The 14,357-nt window shown below is 42.7% G+C and overlaps 1 protein-coding gene and 2 non-coding genes across 3 annotated transcripts; all 3 read left to right on the top strand.

Moving 5' to 3' along the window:
• Window positions 1-7,563: 7,563 nt before the first annotated feature.
• ATP5F1B (ATP synthase F1 subunit beta) lies at window positions 7,564-14,184 on the top strand. Its single transcript, XM_015085129.3, has 10 exons — window positions 7,564-7,748; window positions 8,223-8,405; window positions 8,636-8,810; window positions 9,903-10,024; window positions 10,271-10,455; window positions 11,182-11,340; window positions 11,471-11,593; window positions 12,502-12,714; window positions 13,139-13,340; window positions 13,919-14,184. The coding sequence occupies exons 1-10, from the start codon at window positions 7,622-7,624 to the stop codon at window positions 14,014-14,016; spliced, it is 1,587 nt and encodes a 528-aa protein (XP_014940615.1). The 5' UTR covers window positions 7,564-7,621; the 3' UTR covers window positions 14,017-14,184.
• On the top strand, window positions 8,471-8,545 carry LOC113602912 (small nucleolar RNA SNORD59). Its single transcript, XR_003424440.1, has one exon. It is a non-coding gene; the product is annotated as a small nucleolar RNA SNORD59 (small nucleolar RNA).
• Window positions 10,110-10,180, top strand: LOC113602911 (small nucleolar RNA SNORD59). The gene has a single exon (XR_003424439.1). It is a non-coding gene; the product is annotated as a small nucleolar RNA SNORD59 (small nucleolar RNA).
• Window positions 14,185-14,357: the final 173 nt, after the last annotated feature.

The following is a 14,357-nucleotide window of genomic DNA, read 5'->3' as shown; positions in this document are numbered from 1 at the left end:
AGAGAGAGAGGGAGACTGAGAATCCAGAATCTGAAGCAGGCTCCAGGCTCTCAGCTGTCAGCACAGAGCCTGATGTGAGGCTCCAATTTGTGAACCATGAGATCATGACCTGAGCCAAAGCCGGATGCTTAACTGACTGAGCCACCTCAACTTTATACTGTGAAGTTCCCTCCAAGGAAGGGAAGGAAGGCAATTAGTTGTTATAATTGCATGAAGGTTTTATCTACCAATTTAGTTTGGGCTAGTTTTAGTTTCTTCTGTTTGATGGGGATTTTTTTTTCTTTTCATTAAAAAATTTTATTTATTTTTGAGAGTGTGTGAGTGGGGGAGGAACAGAGAGAGGGAGACAAAGAATCTGAAAGCAGGCTCCAGGCTCCAAGCTGTCAACAGAGTCTGATGCGGGGCTCGAACCCAAGAACCGTGAGATCATGACCTGAGCCATCCAGGTGACCCCCCCCCCCCCGCCCCAGCCTTTTAAATATTTTTAGAGAGCACAAGTTGGGGAGAGGGAGAGAGAGAATATTAAGCAGGCTCCACACTCAGCTTGAAGCGCTATGCAGGGCTTGATCGTACAGATAATGGAAGAGGCAGAGAAAGGGAGACAATCTGAACCAGCTTCCAGGCTCTCGGCTTCGAGCTATGGCACAGAGCCCGACGGGGCTTGCACCCGTGAACGGTGTATGAGATCATAATCTGAGCGAAAGCTGAATACTCTACCAACTGAGCCACCACCCAAGTTCTCCTAGCAATCTTCTAAAGTGGAAAATCATGTCACATAAGTTTTATTGTCCCGTCTGAATAATTTGTTAATGTGAAGAACCTATCCATAAGTGTAGCCCAAATATTTCAGCTTGAATCCAGTGACCTTCACTTCCATTGTCCGTCCAGCAACCTATTTCCATGGCTATATGTAGTAATGACCAAAGTTCAGGAGTGAGAGTACTATAAAGCTGCCTCCGCTACAAGTGTAACAGCTTTGTTCCTTAACTGCTGTTCTTTGTTCTCACAAGTAATAAGCCTCACAACTCTAGAGTTGGATCCTTTTATTTCTCTGTGGTCATCTCAAACCCAGTGGTTCTCAACATACCAAAATCATGGGGCTTTGTGATAAGGTGGATTCCTAGGTCCCAATGCTAGATAGGCATGTAGGCACGTAGGTCCATGTGGGGGCCAGGAATTTGCACTTTAACTGATACTTGAGGTCAGTGATTCTTGAGGTGTGATCCCTGGACTTAGCAGGAGTCTCCCTAAGAACTTGTTAGAAATATAAACAAATTCTGGGCCCCTAAACAGGTCTACTGAGTCAAACAGGATAGAGGCCAGTGATCTTTTTTATTTTTAAAAAATTTTTTTAACATTTATTCATTTTTCAGGGACAGAGTGTGAGTGGGGGAGGGGCAGAGAGGGGGATACAGAATCTGAATCAGGCTCCAGGCTCTGAGCTGTCAGCACAGGGCCCAATGCAGGGCTCAAACTCTCAAACCGTGAGATCCTGACCTGAGCTGAAGTCGAGCACTTAACCGACTGAGCCACCCAAGCGCCCCCAGTGATCTTTTTTAAGTCATCTAGGTGATATGTGCCAAAATTTGACAACCACTGTTTTTGTTCAGTTTTAAAATATTTTAAAGAGAGTGTGAGCAGGGGAGGACAGAGAGAGCGGAAGATACAGAATCTGAAGCAGGCTCCAGGCTCCAAGCTGTCAGCACAGAGCCTAACATGGGGCTCAAACTTAAGAACTGTGAGATCATGACCTGAGCCAAAATCTGGCGCTTAACCAACTGAGCGATCCAGGTGCCCCCAGAATCTGCATTTTAGATCTAAAAGTGGTTGTTGGGGAGATGGTGGTTCAGCTCAAGTCATGATTTTGCGGTTCATGAGTTTGAGCCCCACATCGGGCTTACTGCTGTCAGCACAGAGCCCACTTTGAATCCTCTGTCCCCCTCTCTCTGCCCCTCCCCTGCTTGTGCTCTCACAAAAATTAAACATTTAAAAAATAAAATACAGATTCTGAATCAGTTTATGCTGCAGGTATATCAGCTCTGTTCAGTGAGACTTACTGATGAAGGAAATATTCTATACGTTTATTGTCTGATAGAGTAGCTACTAGCCACATAGTTATAATCTGAAACGTGGCTAGTTTGACTGACAAACTGATTTTTTATTTAATTTTAGTGAATTTAACCTCACCCCATATGGTTATAGTGGATAATGTAGTTTTGGTGATTCTGATGCTGGTGATAGCTGGCCCACTTGTTAAAACAATTCATTAATCAAATTCTAACCAAATGCTATGGGGAAATCCTTCCAAGCATGATGTAAAATGTAAAAGCTATAAAAGAAAAGTTAACAAATCTGACATTAAAATTAACATAGGGGGGTGCCTGGGTGGCTCAGTCGGTTAAGCGTCCGACTTCAGCTCAGGTCATGATCTCTCGGTCTGTGAGTTCGAGCCCCGCGTGCGGCTCTGTGCTGACAGCTCAGAGCCTGGAGCCTGTTTCAGATTCTGTGTCTCCCTCTCGCTGACCCTCCCCTGCTCATGCTCTGTCTCTCTCTATCTCAAAAATAAGTGAAACGTTAAAAAAAATTAAAAAAAAATAACATAGGTTGGGGCACCTGGCTGGCTCGGTCGGTAGAGCATGTGACTCTTGATCTCAGGTTTGTAAGTTCGATCCCCACATTGGGTGTAGAGATTACTTAAAAATAAAATATTTAAAAAAACAAAACAGGTCAAAAGCTATTAGGTTAAAGGATAAGTGCTGTACCAGAAAATATTTAACTTTTTTTTTAACATTTATTTATTTATGAGACAAAGAGCATGAACGGGGGAGGGTCAGAGAGAGAGGGAGACACAGAATCCAAAACAGGCTCCGTGCTCTGAGCTGTCAGCACAGAGCCCAATGCGGGGCTCAAACTCACCCGCAAGATCATGACCTGAGCCGAAGTAGGACGCTTAACCGACTGAGCCACCCAGGTGCCCCTTAACGACCTTTAACAAATATTTGAAGAGCGTGCGACTTTGGCTCAGGTCATGATCTCGCGGTTTGTGAGTTCGAGCCCTGCGTCAGGCTCTGCTGACAGCTCAGAGCCTGCAGCCTGCTTCGGATTCTGTGTCTCCCTCTCTCCTTCAAAAATAAACATTAACAAAACATAAATTTAAGGGGTGCCTGGGTGGCTCAGTCGATTGAGCATCCAACTTCTGCCCAGGTCATGATCTTGCGTGAGTTTGAGCGCTGCATTAGCCCCGCATTCGGATCCTGTGTCTCCCTTTCTCTTTTTTAACATAATTTAAGCCAACTTAACTTTTTTTTAACATAATTTAAGCCAACATTTCTAGGAATTTATGGAAGAAGTATTAGTGCACACTGTGTACAAGATTTATTTTTCATTCATTATTGCATGTAATAGCCATTTGAAACAATCCAAGTGATCATTAATGGGGTAAAATAAATTATTACATGTTCTTAGGGCATTATGTGCAGTCATAATCAATAAAATAGATGTATTGGGGCTTCTGGCTGGCTCAGTTGGTACAGCAAGTGATTCTTGATCTTGGGGTTGTGAGTTTGAGCCCCAAGTTGGGCATAAAGATTTACTTAAAATCTTTAAAATTTAAAGAAAAGAGTAAATGTACTGACACAAGGTTCTGCAAAACAAAGGTCATAAAACTTAATTTTTCTGGGGGCACCTGGGCTAAGTCAGTAGAGCATGTGACTCTTGCTCTCAGGGTTGTAAGTTTGAGCCCCACGTTGGGTGTAGAGGTTACTGAAAAAGTGGCTCCTGGCTGTCTCAGTCAGAAGAGCTTGTGACTATTGATCTTGGGGTTGTTAGTTCAAGCCCCACATTGTGTATGGAGATTACTTAAAAATGAAATCTTTAAAAAAAAATTACTAAATAAAAATAAAAGTTTTCTGCAGGGTGCTTCCACTAAGGTTTAAAAAGATGCAAGGGTGGGGGTGGTATATAAAGTTCTATGTGTAAGGAATTGGATCGAAAGTGAATGGGGTATATGCAAAACTTTTAGTAAGAAAGGGGAAGTGTGATTTTGGGGGTAATTGTACTGTTGAAAGGATTTATTTCCTGTGTATCAAGAATATGTTCATGTATTACTTGTGTAAAGAAAAAAACCAAAACTGGTGTTACAAGACAGCATTCAATTTCTGAGGTAGAACTTTTTTTTTTTTAATTTTGAGACAGACAGGGTGAGTGGGGGAGGGGCAGAGAGAGGGGGAAAGAGCCTGCTTGGGAGCAGGCTCCACACTGTCTGTGCAGAGCTCCATGCGGGGCTTGAAATAATAAACCATGAGATCATGAACTAAGCTGAAATCAAGAGTTGGTCGCTTAACCAATGAGCCCCCCAGGCAACCCTCTGAGGTAGAACTTTTAAGGATTACATTTGGGAATGACTGAGGAGTTAAGATGCTTAAGTGAAATGTGAGTGTGAAATTAATTGGAATTCAGAGGTTAAAGAACTCTAGAAGCTAGAATATTGCATGGATTGTTTTCATGAATTTGAAATCATCCAAAATGATAATAAAAAATGTAGAGACAAAAACATCCTAGCCATTACAGGGTACTAGAAGAATGTGTGGCATGACCAAATAAAATTGGTAAGTTTTTCAGTCACACATTATGCAGTCATTTGGAATTAACTTCAGGTAAAAAGCCAGATTAGGTCTACGTGGTTCCTATTGTCTCATTATAAATAGCTTCTGTTTCAAGTAAAATATTACCTTGGGCTATCCGGGAATCAAGAAACATGATAAAGGACCAAAACATACCAGAACTCTAAACTAGATGACACAATTTGTTCAGAAAGGTCCATCTCAATTCAAGCTAACCACGTTTACATTTATTTTAGACAGTATTTACAAATTTAGCAGCTTTTCTGATTTCAGAACAGGACCTAAAGTTGCTGAGGGCAAACACTGACAGCAAAAATAAGTTCACAAACTTCAGGGGTCCCTGGGTAGCTCAGTCCATTAAGCATCTAACTTTTGGGTTTCGGCTCAGGTCATGATCCCATGGTTCGTGAGATTGAGCCCCGAGTCAGGCTATGCGCTGACATCACAGAGCCTGCTTGGGATTCTCTCCCCCACCCTCTCTTTCTGCCCCTCCCCTGCTTGTGTGTAAGTGCTCTTTCTCAAAATAAGTAAACATTAAAAAGTTCACAAGCTTGGGGCTGGGTGGTTCAGTCAGTTAAGCGTCTGACTTCCACTCAGATCAGGATCTCACGGTTCACGACTTCCAGCCCCACAATGGGCTCTGTGCTGACAGCTCAGAGCCCGGAGCCTGCTTCATTCAGATCTTGTGTCTCCCTCTCTCTCTGCCCGTCCCTCGCTTGCATTCTCTCTCTCTCAAAAATATATAAACATTAAAAAAAATTTATTTTAAGTTCACAAACATGGAGAAACATCTCTTAGACATCTACCTTAGTAACATTGAAAGTTAGCATTGCAATGTGATTCAAAGATGTTTACTGATAACTCAAATATCCAAGAAAAAGTTAAATTACTTGATTATCTGCTAAGGGAACAAAGAAATATGTGGCACATTTGAAAAAGCAATGAGCTTCAGTTATCTGGAAATTTATGAAAATCTAATACCTGGGTTTAGTGAAGTGTCAGGATAAATGTGTTTGATGATTAATAAAATTTTGGCCAAGACCAAAGTTGGTGATACAAAACCAAAGGATCTTAACACTAAGTCAATAGTAAGTTGTAATACTAGCTGACATAAATACAGTGTTAATTATGTGCCAGGTATTGTTTTAAATGCTGCTTTCATTAATAATCTTAAATCTCAGAACAAACCCTATGAGATTATTTCCATTTTATTATTGCTTTTATAGATTAGAAAACTAATGCTCAGAGAATTTAACTTGCCCAATGACATCTATTAAGTAGCAAAAACAAGATTTTAACCTTGACAGTCTGGCTTCAGTGACAATACTCTAAGGAATATCCTAGCCTATCTATACAAACTTAAGCTCTAATAGTTGAGGGAGGCTAGTAAAATATATAGGATCTTATTAACTGGGACACTGTGCCCAGCCTAATGGAAAGCACACATGGGTCACAAATCAAAAATGTGGATTATGTCTTATGATGCAGCCCATTGAAATCTTTGACCCCACTTACCCAGGATATAAATCCCCAGTTTTCAAACCTAATTGGTTCTTTTCAGTCCTTATTTTACAGGATGTTTATGTGATTGGTGCTATTGACCACTTTCTCCTTAACATTGTCTTTCCTACTTCTTAACATGGTTTTGGTCCTCTGCTGCTTCCTTCGCTATTTTTCTCTACCTGCTCCATACATGTTGCTGTTTTCTTGGGTTCTTTCCCTTTTACTAGGCAAGATTACCCAAATTTTACATTCTCTTCCTGTTTTCTCCTTCAAATTCTTTAATAGCTCTACCTGTCAAACAGGAAAATTTTTCACTATCATTCAGAAAGATGAGAACTGATGGGAGTTGGTGGGGAAAAGTCTGGGGAGGTAGCACCATTATGAACTCTATATAGCCAGGTTCTAATAGATTAAGGTCTCCAATCCCACCCCCAAACACAGAAAAGGATGCCCTGTTTCTGCTTTTCCATACTCCAGGAACACTTCCTCACACCTACCTCTGCCAGTCTCCATTCCATCCAAAGTACTGAGAGCTGGTTCCTGTTAATCTCCTTACTATCCCTTCTCTTTTTTCCTTCACCTCTATCTAACCTTCCTCACCTGCAGTTAAAACAAAAGGCGCATACGGTTTCATGCAAACGTGTGCTTGGAATAGTCTTCCTACTTTATCCTAGGAATTTCTACTCGGTTTCACAACAGGTATATCCATCTCCTACTGTTAGAGGCAATTCCCCTACATCTCTAGGTGACCCATATTTATCCCCTCTTTCGTGCACCCACTTAACCCGGTACTAATCAGGACCCATCACATTTTACTGCATTGTTTTCTGTTTTTAAAAGGGAGGTCTTATCTTTTGTTTCCTCAGTGCCTAGCACACATCTGTTAAGTGACTGGGTTCCATTAATTTCTTTCATTGTACGGTTTAAAGTGATTTAGATTGTCCGGATTCGTGACATGCTGAACGGCCTGGAAGCTTCCAAGAGTACTACTGCAAAAGAAAAACCGAGTTCTGAGTCTGGAAAAGTCTCCGGACTTTTCCAAGGTCACCGTCAGTGGTGTTTCCCCAGGCTACTACTTCCCCAACCCCCGCCCCTGAGACTGTCAACCTACTTCAAAGTCCTATCTAAGGTGAGAGCCCAAGGACAGTCAAAAACAGCCCACGTGCTTCACAACAGGAACTCTGCCCCTTTCTTAAACGTAGTTCCGCCAAGTACTCTCTCCAATTGACATCGCTGTTGTCCAATTACATTTCGAGTCTCTGAGGGTTGCCCCTTACCAGACAATATCCAATGAAAAAGAAGGAATTCAGATTGGCACCAATTTTGGCCAATGGTTGAAAAGATCAGAGATTATTAGCCTATAGGAGCAGCACTGAGAGTGATATTCAGCAAACTCATCCAATGGACTTGCTTACTGAAGAGTAGGCCTCTCCCCAACGGCGGGGGAGTTGGCGGCCGGGACCGCAGCAGCGCTCAGTCCCCACCCGAGCTCCGCCATGTTGTGTTTTGTGGGCCGTGTGGCCGCTACCTCGGCCTCTGGGGCCTTGCGGGGACTCAGCTCTTCAGCGCCGCTACCCCAAGCCCAGGTCTTACTGCGGGCCACCCCGGCGGTGCTCCAGCCTGGTAAGTGCCTTCCTCTAGGAGCTAGGGTTTTTTCTGCCGCCCCATGACCTTGAGCCGAGGGCAGATTTTCACTTGGGCCTAAAAGCTGACTCTGGTGTTAGAAGGACGTCAGGGCCAGCGACCTGCCCTCTAATGGCGGGAGAACCAGAATAGGACGCCCACGGGAGCTTTCTTAGACCTAATTCGTCTCATTTTGGAAAAGGAGTTCTCTGTGACGGAAAAGTGCGGGCAGGTGCACTGACCTTCCTGTGAATGGGGGCACTGAGCTCTCGAATCATGGGGTTTTGGGCATGGGAAAATTGTGCAGACGCATTCTCGGTTGTTGCGCGGCCTTCCCTCCGGACTCGTCCTACTAGCAAGCGAGACGAGGCCGGTCATGGGCCGAATTTACCAGTTCTTGGGGGTTAAGACGGGGCTTCCGATTACCACTAACAGCCCTGACCCCGATTTCTTCCAATCTTTTTTGTTTGTTAGCTAGAGACTATGCCGCCCAAACATCTCCTTCGCCGAAGGCAGGCGCTGCCACCGGGCGCATCGTGGCAGTCATCGGTGCTGTGGTGGATGTCCAGTTTGATGAGGGACTACCACCCATCCTAAATGCCCTAGAAGTGCAAGGCAGGGACACCAGACTGGTTTTGGAGGTGGCTCAGCATTTGGGTAAGTAGAATTTGTTAGAAATAGTAAAGAGCTTGTTTAGTCCAAATATCCCCCACATCAGTTTTCCTTCTATGATGATTTTATCAAAATGACTTTCGTTCTTCTGAGTATGCTGAAGCCACATTTAGGTACTGAGAAGGAGTCTTGGTTGATTTAGGCCTTTCAGCCAGCTGAACTTCATCATATGAAGCCAACTTGTCCTTCTGTATAACCTGCAATGCCTTTAACAGGTGAGAGCACGGTAAGGACTATTGCCATGGATGGTACAGAAGGCTTGGTTAGGGGCCAGAAAGTCCTGGATTCTGGTGCACCAATCAAAATTCCTGTTGGTCCTGAGACTTTGGGCAGAATCATGAATGTCATTGGAGAACCTATTGATGAGAGAGGTCCCATCAAAACCAAACAGTAAGTATGCCTCCTCCTGTATCTACATGCAAAGGAACTGCTTTTTCTGTAGGTTGTTTTGGGGTTTTTGTTTTGTTTTAAGTAAGCTCTACATCATACCTGGGGCTTGAACTCCAGAGCCACATGCTCAAGTAGACTGAGCCAGTCAGACACCCCTCTTGCAGTTTTGTACATTAAGGCAACACCTAGTGTAGCAAAATTTTCCTGCAGAGAATACTTAAAATGCTGCTACTGTTATTAAAACCACAAATGTAGTTTTTTCTGAGGAAAATTGAGAATGTAGAAGTTCTAATTTTAGAAAACTTGATTCTTAGGACTCAAATTGATTATTTAAGTGACTTTTAATACCAATGGCTTAGGTTGTGGAGTTTCCAGAAGTAGCAAGTCTTTGTATTTCCTAATGATATATGAAGAAGTACTGTTAGGTTAGGGCTTATTAAAAAGAAAATCTTTATGACGGTTAGGAAATGGGGACAGGGACCTGGGTGGCTCAGTCAGTTAAGGGTCTGATCTAGCCTCAAATCTCACGGTTCATGGGAATGAGCTCTGTGTCGGGCTCTGCAAGGACAGTGTCGAGCCTGCTTGGGATTCTCTCCCTCTTTCTCTCTCTGCCCCTTCCCTGCTGGCTCTCGCTCGCTCGCTCGCTCTCAAAAATAAATAAACATAAAATTTTTTAAAATGTTAGGAAATGGGATCATTGCTTCGTGAGATAATGGAATTCCCTTTATTGCAGAACATTAGGCTAGGTGCCACATGACAACTTGTCTGGAGTGTTACATAAGAAGTGAGAGGGGCACCTGGGTGGCTCAGTCGGTTGAGCGGCTGACTTCCGCTCAGGTCATGATCTCGCAGTCCGTGAGTTTGAGCCCCACATCAGGCTCTGTGCTGATAGCTCGGAGCCTGGAGCCTGTTTCAGATTCTGTGTCTCCTTCTCTCTGACCCTCCCCTATTCATGCTCTGTCTGTCTCTGTCTCAAAAATAAATAAACATTAAAAAAAAAATAAGAGGTGAGACTATGAGTAAAGGGTTAGAATTGGGAGGAAACTTTCAACAGGATGAATAGACCCTGCTCCTCTTTTCCAACCTTTACAGATTTGCAGCTATTCATGCTGAGGCTCCTGAGTTCATGGAGATGAGTGTTGAGCAGGAAATTCTGGTTACTGGTATCAAGGTTGTGGATCTGCTGGCTCCCTATGCCAAGGGTGGCAAAATTGGTATGTTACTGGTGGTACATATTTTCCAAACCTAACGTGGGAAGAAAAAATCCTATCATGTAATGAGTGGGTACTGAGATCTATCCCTCACTGATGAGTAGCTTCTGACTTTCGTTCTTCTGAGTTTGCTGAAGCCAGATGCCATTCCTGAGAAGGGAAAAGAGAAAAAAGGGTTTTTTTGTTTTTTGAAGTTTGCTTAATTGGGAACACAGCACTCAAATATTGCTTCTTTTCAACCTCTTCCAGGGCTGTTTGGTGGTGCTGGAGTTGGCAAGACTGTACTGATCATGGAGTTAATCAACAATGTAGCCAAAGCCCATGGTGGTTACTCTGTGTTTGCTGGTGTTGGTGAGAGGACCCGTGAAGGCAATGACTTATACCATGAAATGATTGAGTCTGGTGTTATCAACTTAAAAGATGCTACCTCCAAGGTAAGGAGTTCACATAGTAGTTGTGCCAGGAAACCATTTTAGTTGACTGCAATGCTAGCTGAAACCCTGTGTTAGAGTTTCATTTTAGTGTCCTAGGACACTTTTTTTTTTAAACTTTTTTGTAATGTTTATTTTTGAGAGAGAGACAGTGTGAGCAGGGGAGGGGCAGAGAGAAAGGGAGACACAGAATCTGAAGCAGGCTCCGGGCTCTAAGCTGTCAGCAGAGCCCGACGCGGGGCTCGAACTCAAAGACCATGAGATCATAACCTGAGCTGAGGTCAGAAACTTAACCCGACTGAGCCAACCCAGGCGACCCACAAAGGAAAGGAAATTCTTGACAGTGTTTTCCCCCAACAATCTAATACATTAACACACGTTTTCTTTTCTCTTTGATATCAGATTACATTTTCAGACTTTGTTTTTAGTAGGTAGTCCCATCATTTGAAAGTTAATTTTGGGAAGCTGGAGGGAATTCAGATATCTCAAATAGCCCTATTTTGTGCCCTTCACTTAGTCTTATTTCCTATTTCAGGAATTTTGCTTCAATAACATAAGAAATCTTTGTGGTGTTTGAAGCACGTCTCTAAAAGGGAAAAGAAATTTGCAAATCATAATGACACTTGCTGAGAAGGAAGGTTTTTTGGTAGTTTCTCTGGTTTGGGGACCTTGGGCATATGGCTTCCATATTCCTCTCCCAGGTTTTCTGATTGTGTATGATTACTTCAGGTAGCACTAGTGTATGGTCAAATGAATGAACCACCTGGTGCTCGTGCTCGGGTAGCTCTGACTGGACTGACGGTTGCTGAATACTTCAGAGACCAAGAGGGTCAAGATGTACTGCTCTTTATCGATAACATCTTTCGTTTCACCCAGGCTGGCTCTGAGGTAAGAGAAGAAGGTTTGGGAGTATCTGTTTCATTTGACCTTTTTATGGAATGATGCAGATGAGGCGAAAGATGTAGACACCTAAAACCTGTGTTCTCATTCCCCCTTCTTTTCTTTTTTTTTCCTATAGGTGTCTGCTCTATTGGGTAGAATCCCTTCTGCGGTGGGCTATCAGCCTACCCTGGCCACTGACATGGGTACCATGCAGGAAAGAATCACCACCACCAAGAAGGGATCTATTACCTCTGTGCAGGTAAGAAAAATGAAATGGATGAAGGTCTAATTTATGTAAAGTTAGATATAGAGAAATATAAAACCTAGTTACTTCTCTCTCAAGGTTTGTTTTTTATTTTTTTAATGTTTATTTATTTTTGAGAGAGAGACAGCACAAGTGGGGGAGGGGCAGAGAGAAAGGGAAACACAGAATCTGAAGCAGGCTCCAGGCTCTGAGCTGTCAGCACAGATGCAGGGCTCGAACTCACAGATCGTGAGATCATGACCTAAGCCCAAGTCAGACGCTTAGCCAACTGAGCCACCCAGGTGTCCCTCAAGGTTTTTAACAAGGTTAATGAGCTCCCTGAAATAATGTGTAATATTCTGCGGATTCATGTTAGAGACTAAAAAGTTAAGAAATGCTCCTTTAAGGTAGTTAAAGGCATGTATGTGAATGTAGATTACAGAGTGTAGTGGTTTCTAGCCTGAGGAGTCTGGAGATGCATGGAAACTGGACATTAATTATGCAGTGTATTTATGCACTGTACTTATGTGCTACACCATGCATTTTCAGACATATATATGTAGATGGTATAAACAGTAAAATTATCTAAAGGGTCTAAATTGTAGTAACTTTCAGTGAGGCATTGCAATCGTGCAAGGTTTTTGTTTTTAACTAAAAGTGTGAGTATCACTATAATAGGGTTAAAATGTAGGATGAAGAACAAAAGGAATGACAATGAAAATTTTTCATCACAGCTTGGAGGGACCAGATCATCTATAAGCTCACTCAGCAGGTATTAGGGATGGTAAGAAGTCTTTTTGGGGGTGGACTCTTAAATGCTAAGAAGTTGTAATGAAATAATGAGGATAGGTCAGAAAGGCGGCGTGGCTTTTAAACAGAATTATTTGGCTTCTTGCTCTTCATGGGTTCTTGACTCACTCTAGGCTATCTATGTGCCTGCTGATGACTTGACGGACCCTGCCCCTGCCACTACCTTTGCCCATTTGGATGCTACCACTGTGCTGTCCCGTGCTATTGCTGAGTTGGGCATCTATCCAGCTGTGGATCCTCTGGATTCCACCTCTCGAATTATGGATCCCAACATTGTTGGAAATGAGCATTATGATGTTGCCCGTGGGGTACAAAAGATCCTACAGGTGAGTACTGCAGGTGAGATCAGTGACTAGAAAGTCATATAGTGGGTATATGGGTACTATATTAAGACCAAAGCCTTCCTGGTGACTTGTGTGATTTGCTTTGGAGCAAAGAGGAGACCTGCAGTTTCTATTAAAGAGTATTAATGAGGGTCTCTTGGGTTTCCAGGTACTTAGATTTAGAATCCATTTTTTCCTAATGGCAGTAGACTAGAAGTGGGGAGAATAAGACACTGATCTTAGCTGAGGGCCCTCATGCTTCCAAGCATGTAATTTCACCACTAACTATTTCACTTGCAAAGTGAGGTAATGTGCTAAAATGCTTTGTACTAAGCTCAGTGTGAATACAAGGTGGTATTAACCCTGAGGTTTTTGTCCAAATTTAAAAGAATCTGAATATTTATTCAGGCCTCCTGTTTTCTCACAGGACTACAAATCTCTCCAGGACATCATTGCTATCCTGGGTATGGATGAACTTTCTGAGGAAGACAAGTTGACTGTGTCCCGTGCACGGAAAATACAGCGTTTCTTGTCTCAGCCATTCCAGGTTGCTGAGGTTTTCACAGGTCATATGGGGAAGCTGGTACCTCTGAAGGAGACCATCAAAGGTTTCCAGCAGATTTTGGCAGGTGAGACTGCCAGTATAAAGCTGAATATAAAATAGCAGAGAAGCTGAAATCTCTTTAATGTTCACTGTGCTATGTTCCCATGCCAGCCATCATCAAGCAATGTATAAGCATGTTGTGCCTAAAGAATTTTTTTAGTTAAAAACTATTGTCTGTCAGTGTTCTTTGGAAATAGGCTACTTCTGAGAGTGAAACTTGTATCACTTGATTGTTGTCATCCAATACTCAACACTTAACTGAGTGCTTTCAGTCCTAGCTACTCTTCTGAGTGAATTACAGATCCTTGTTTTTACAAATTAGGAAAATTGAAGCACAGAAAAGTTTAAAATAACAGGTTCTGATACCATCCAGCCAAGGTAGAGAGCAAGAATTTGAACCCAGATTATGTGGCCAGGACCATTTATTCTTAATCCCTACTATATCATCTTGTAAATTGGATTTAAGACAGAAGTTTGTTAAAAGATTTCTTGAATGACACAAATTTATCGTATTCTGACTGGTCGCCCCAAGTGGTGAAGTATTTATATACTACAAAAAGTTTATCTTTCCACTTCTCACCATTGGATTTTTTTCCCATACAGGTGAATATGACCATCTCCCAGAACAGGCCTTCTATATGGTGGGACCCATTGAGGAAGCTGTGGCAAAAGCTGATAAGCTGGCTGAAGAGCATTCGTGAGGAAATCCTTTTGGCAAACTAAGCGCTTGTCCTCTGTGCTGTACTTTTCCTTGCCCCTAATCCAAAAATCTGTTTGCTCCTTAGGCCACAATCAGAGCCTTGATTGAAGACATTGTGTTCTGTCTGAAGAGTATTTAAGGTTTCCAATAAAATGTACACCTGTCAGAATTGGTCTGTTTTTCTTGGTCCTGACAACATAACCAACACTGAACATTAGAGTGGCTGTAAGAAACATTACAAAGTAGACCACATATGTTTGAAATGGGGTCATCAAAAATGAAAAGCCATTGTCTTGATGGACAGCTGTGGGTCTTGTGAGGGGTTCCCTGTAGATGATGTGA

Source organism: Acinonyx jubatus, chromosome B4 (assembly GCF_027475565.1).
Source record: "Acinonyx jubatus isolate Ajub_Pintada_27869175 chromosome B4, VMU_Ajub_asm_v1.0, whole genome shotgun sequence".
NCBI lineage: Eukaryota > Metazoa > Chordata > Mammalia > Carnivora > Felidae > Acinonyx > Acinonyx jubatus.
This window is presented reverse-complemented; position numbering and strand designations above follow the sequence as displayed.

Excerpts from the sequence above, each read along its gene's own strand:
- ATP5F1B (XM_015085129.3), top strand. The coding sequence starts at position 7,622 with ATGTTGTGTTTTGTGGGCCGTGTGGCCGCTACCTCGGCCTCTGGGGCC. Across the intron at positions 8,811-9,902 it reads GGTCCCATCAAAACCAAACA|ATTTGCAGCTATTCATGCTG; the intron begins GTAAGTATGCCT and ends CAACCTTTACAG. Across the intron at positions 12,715-13,138 it reads GGGTACAAAAGATCCTACAG|GACTACAAATCTCTCCAGGA; the intron begins GTGAGTACTGCA and ends GTTTTCTCACAG.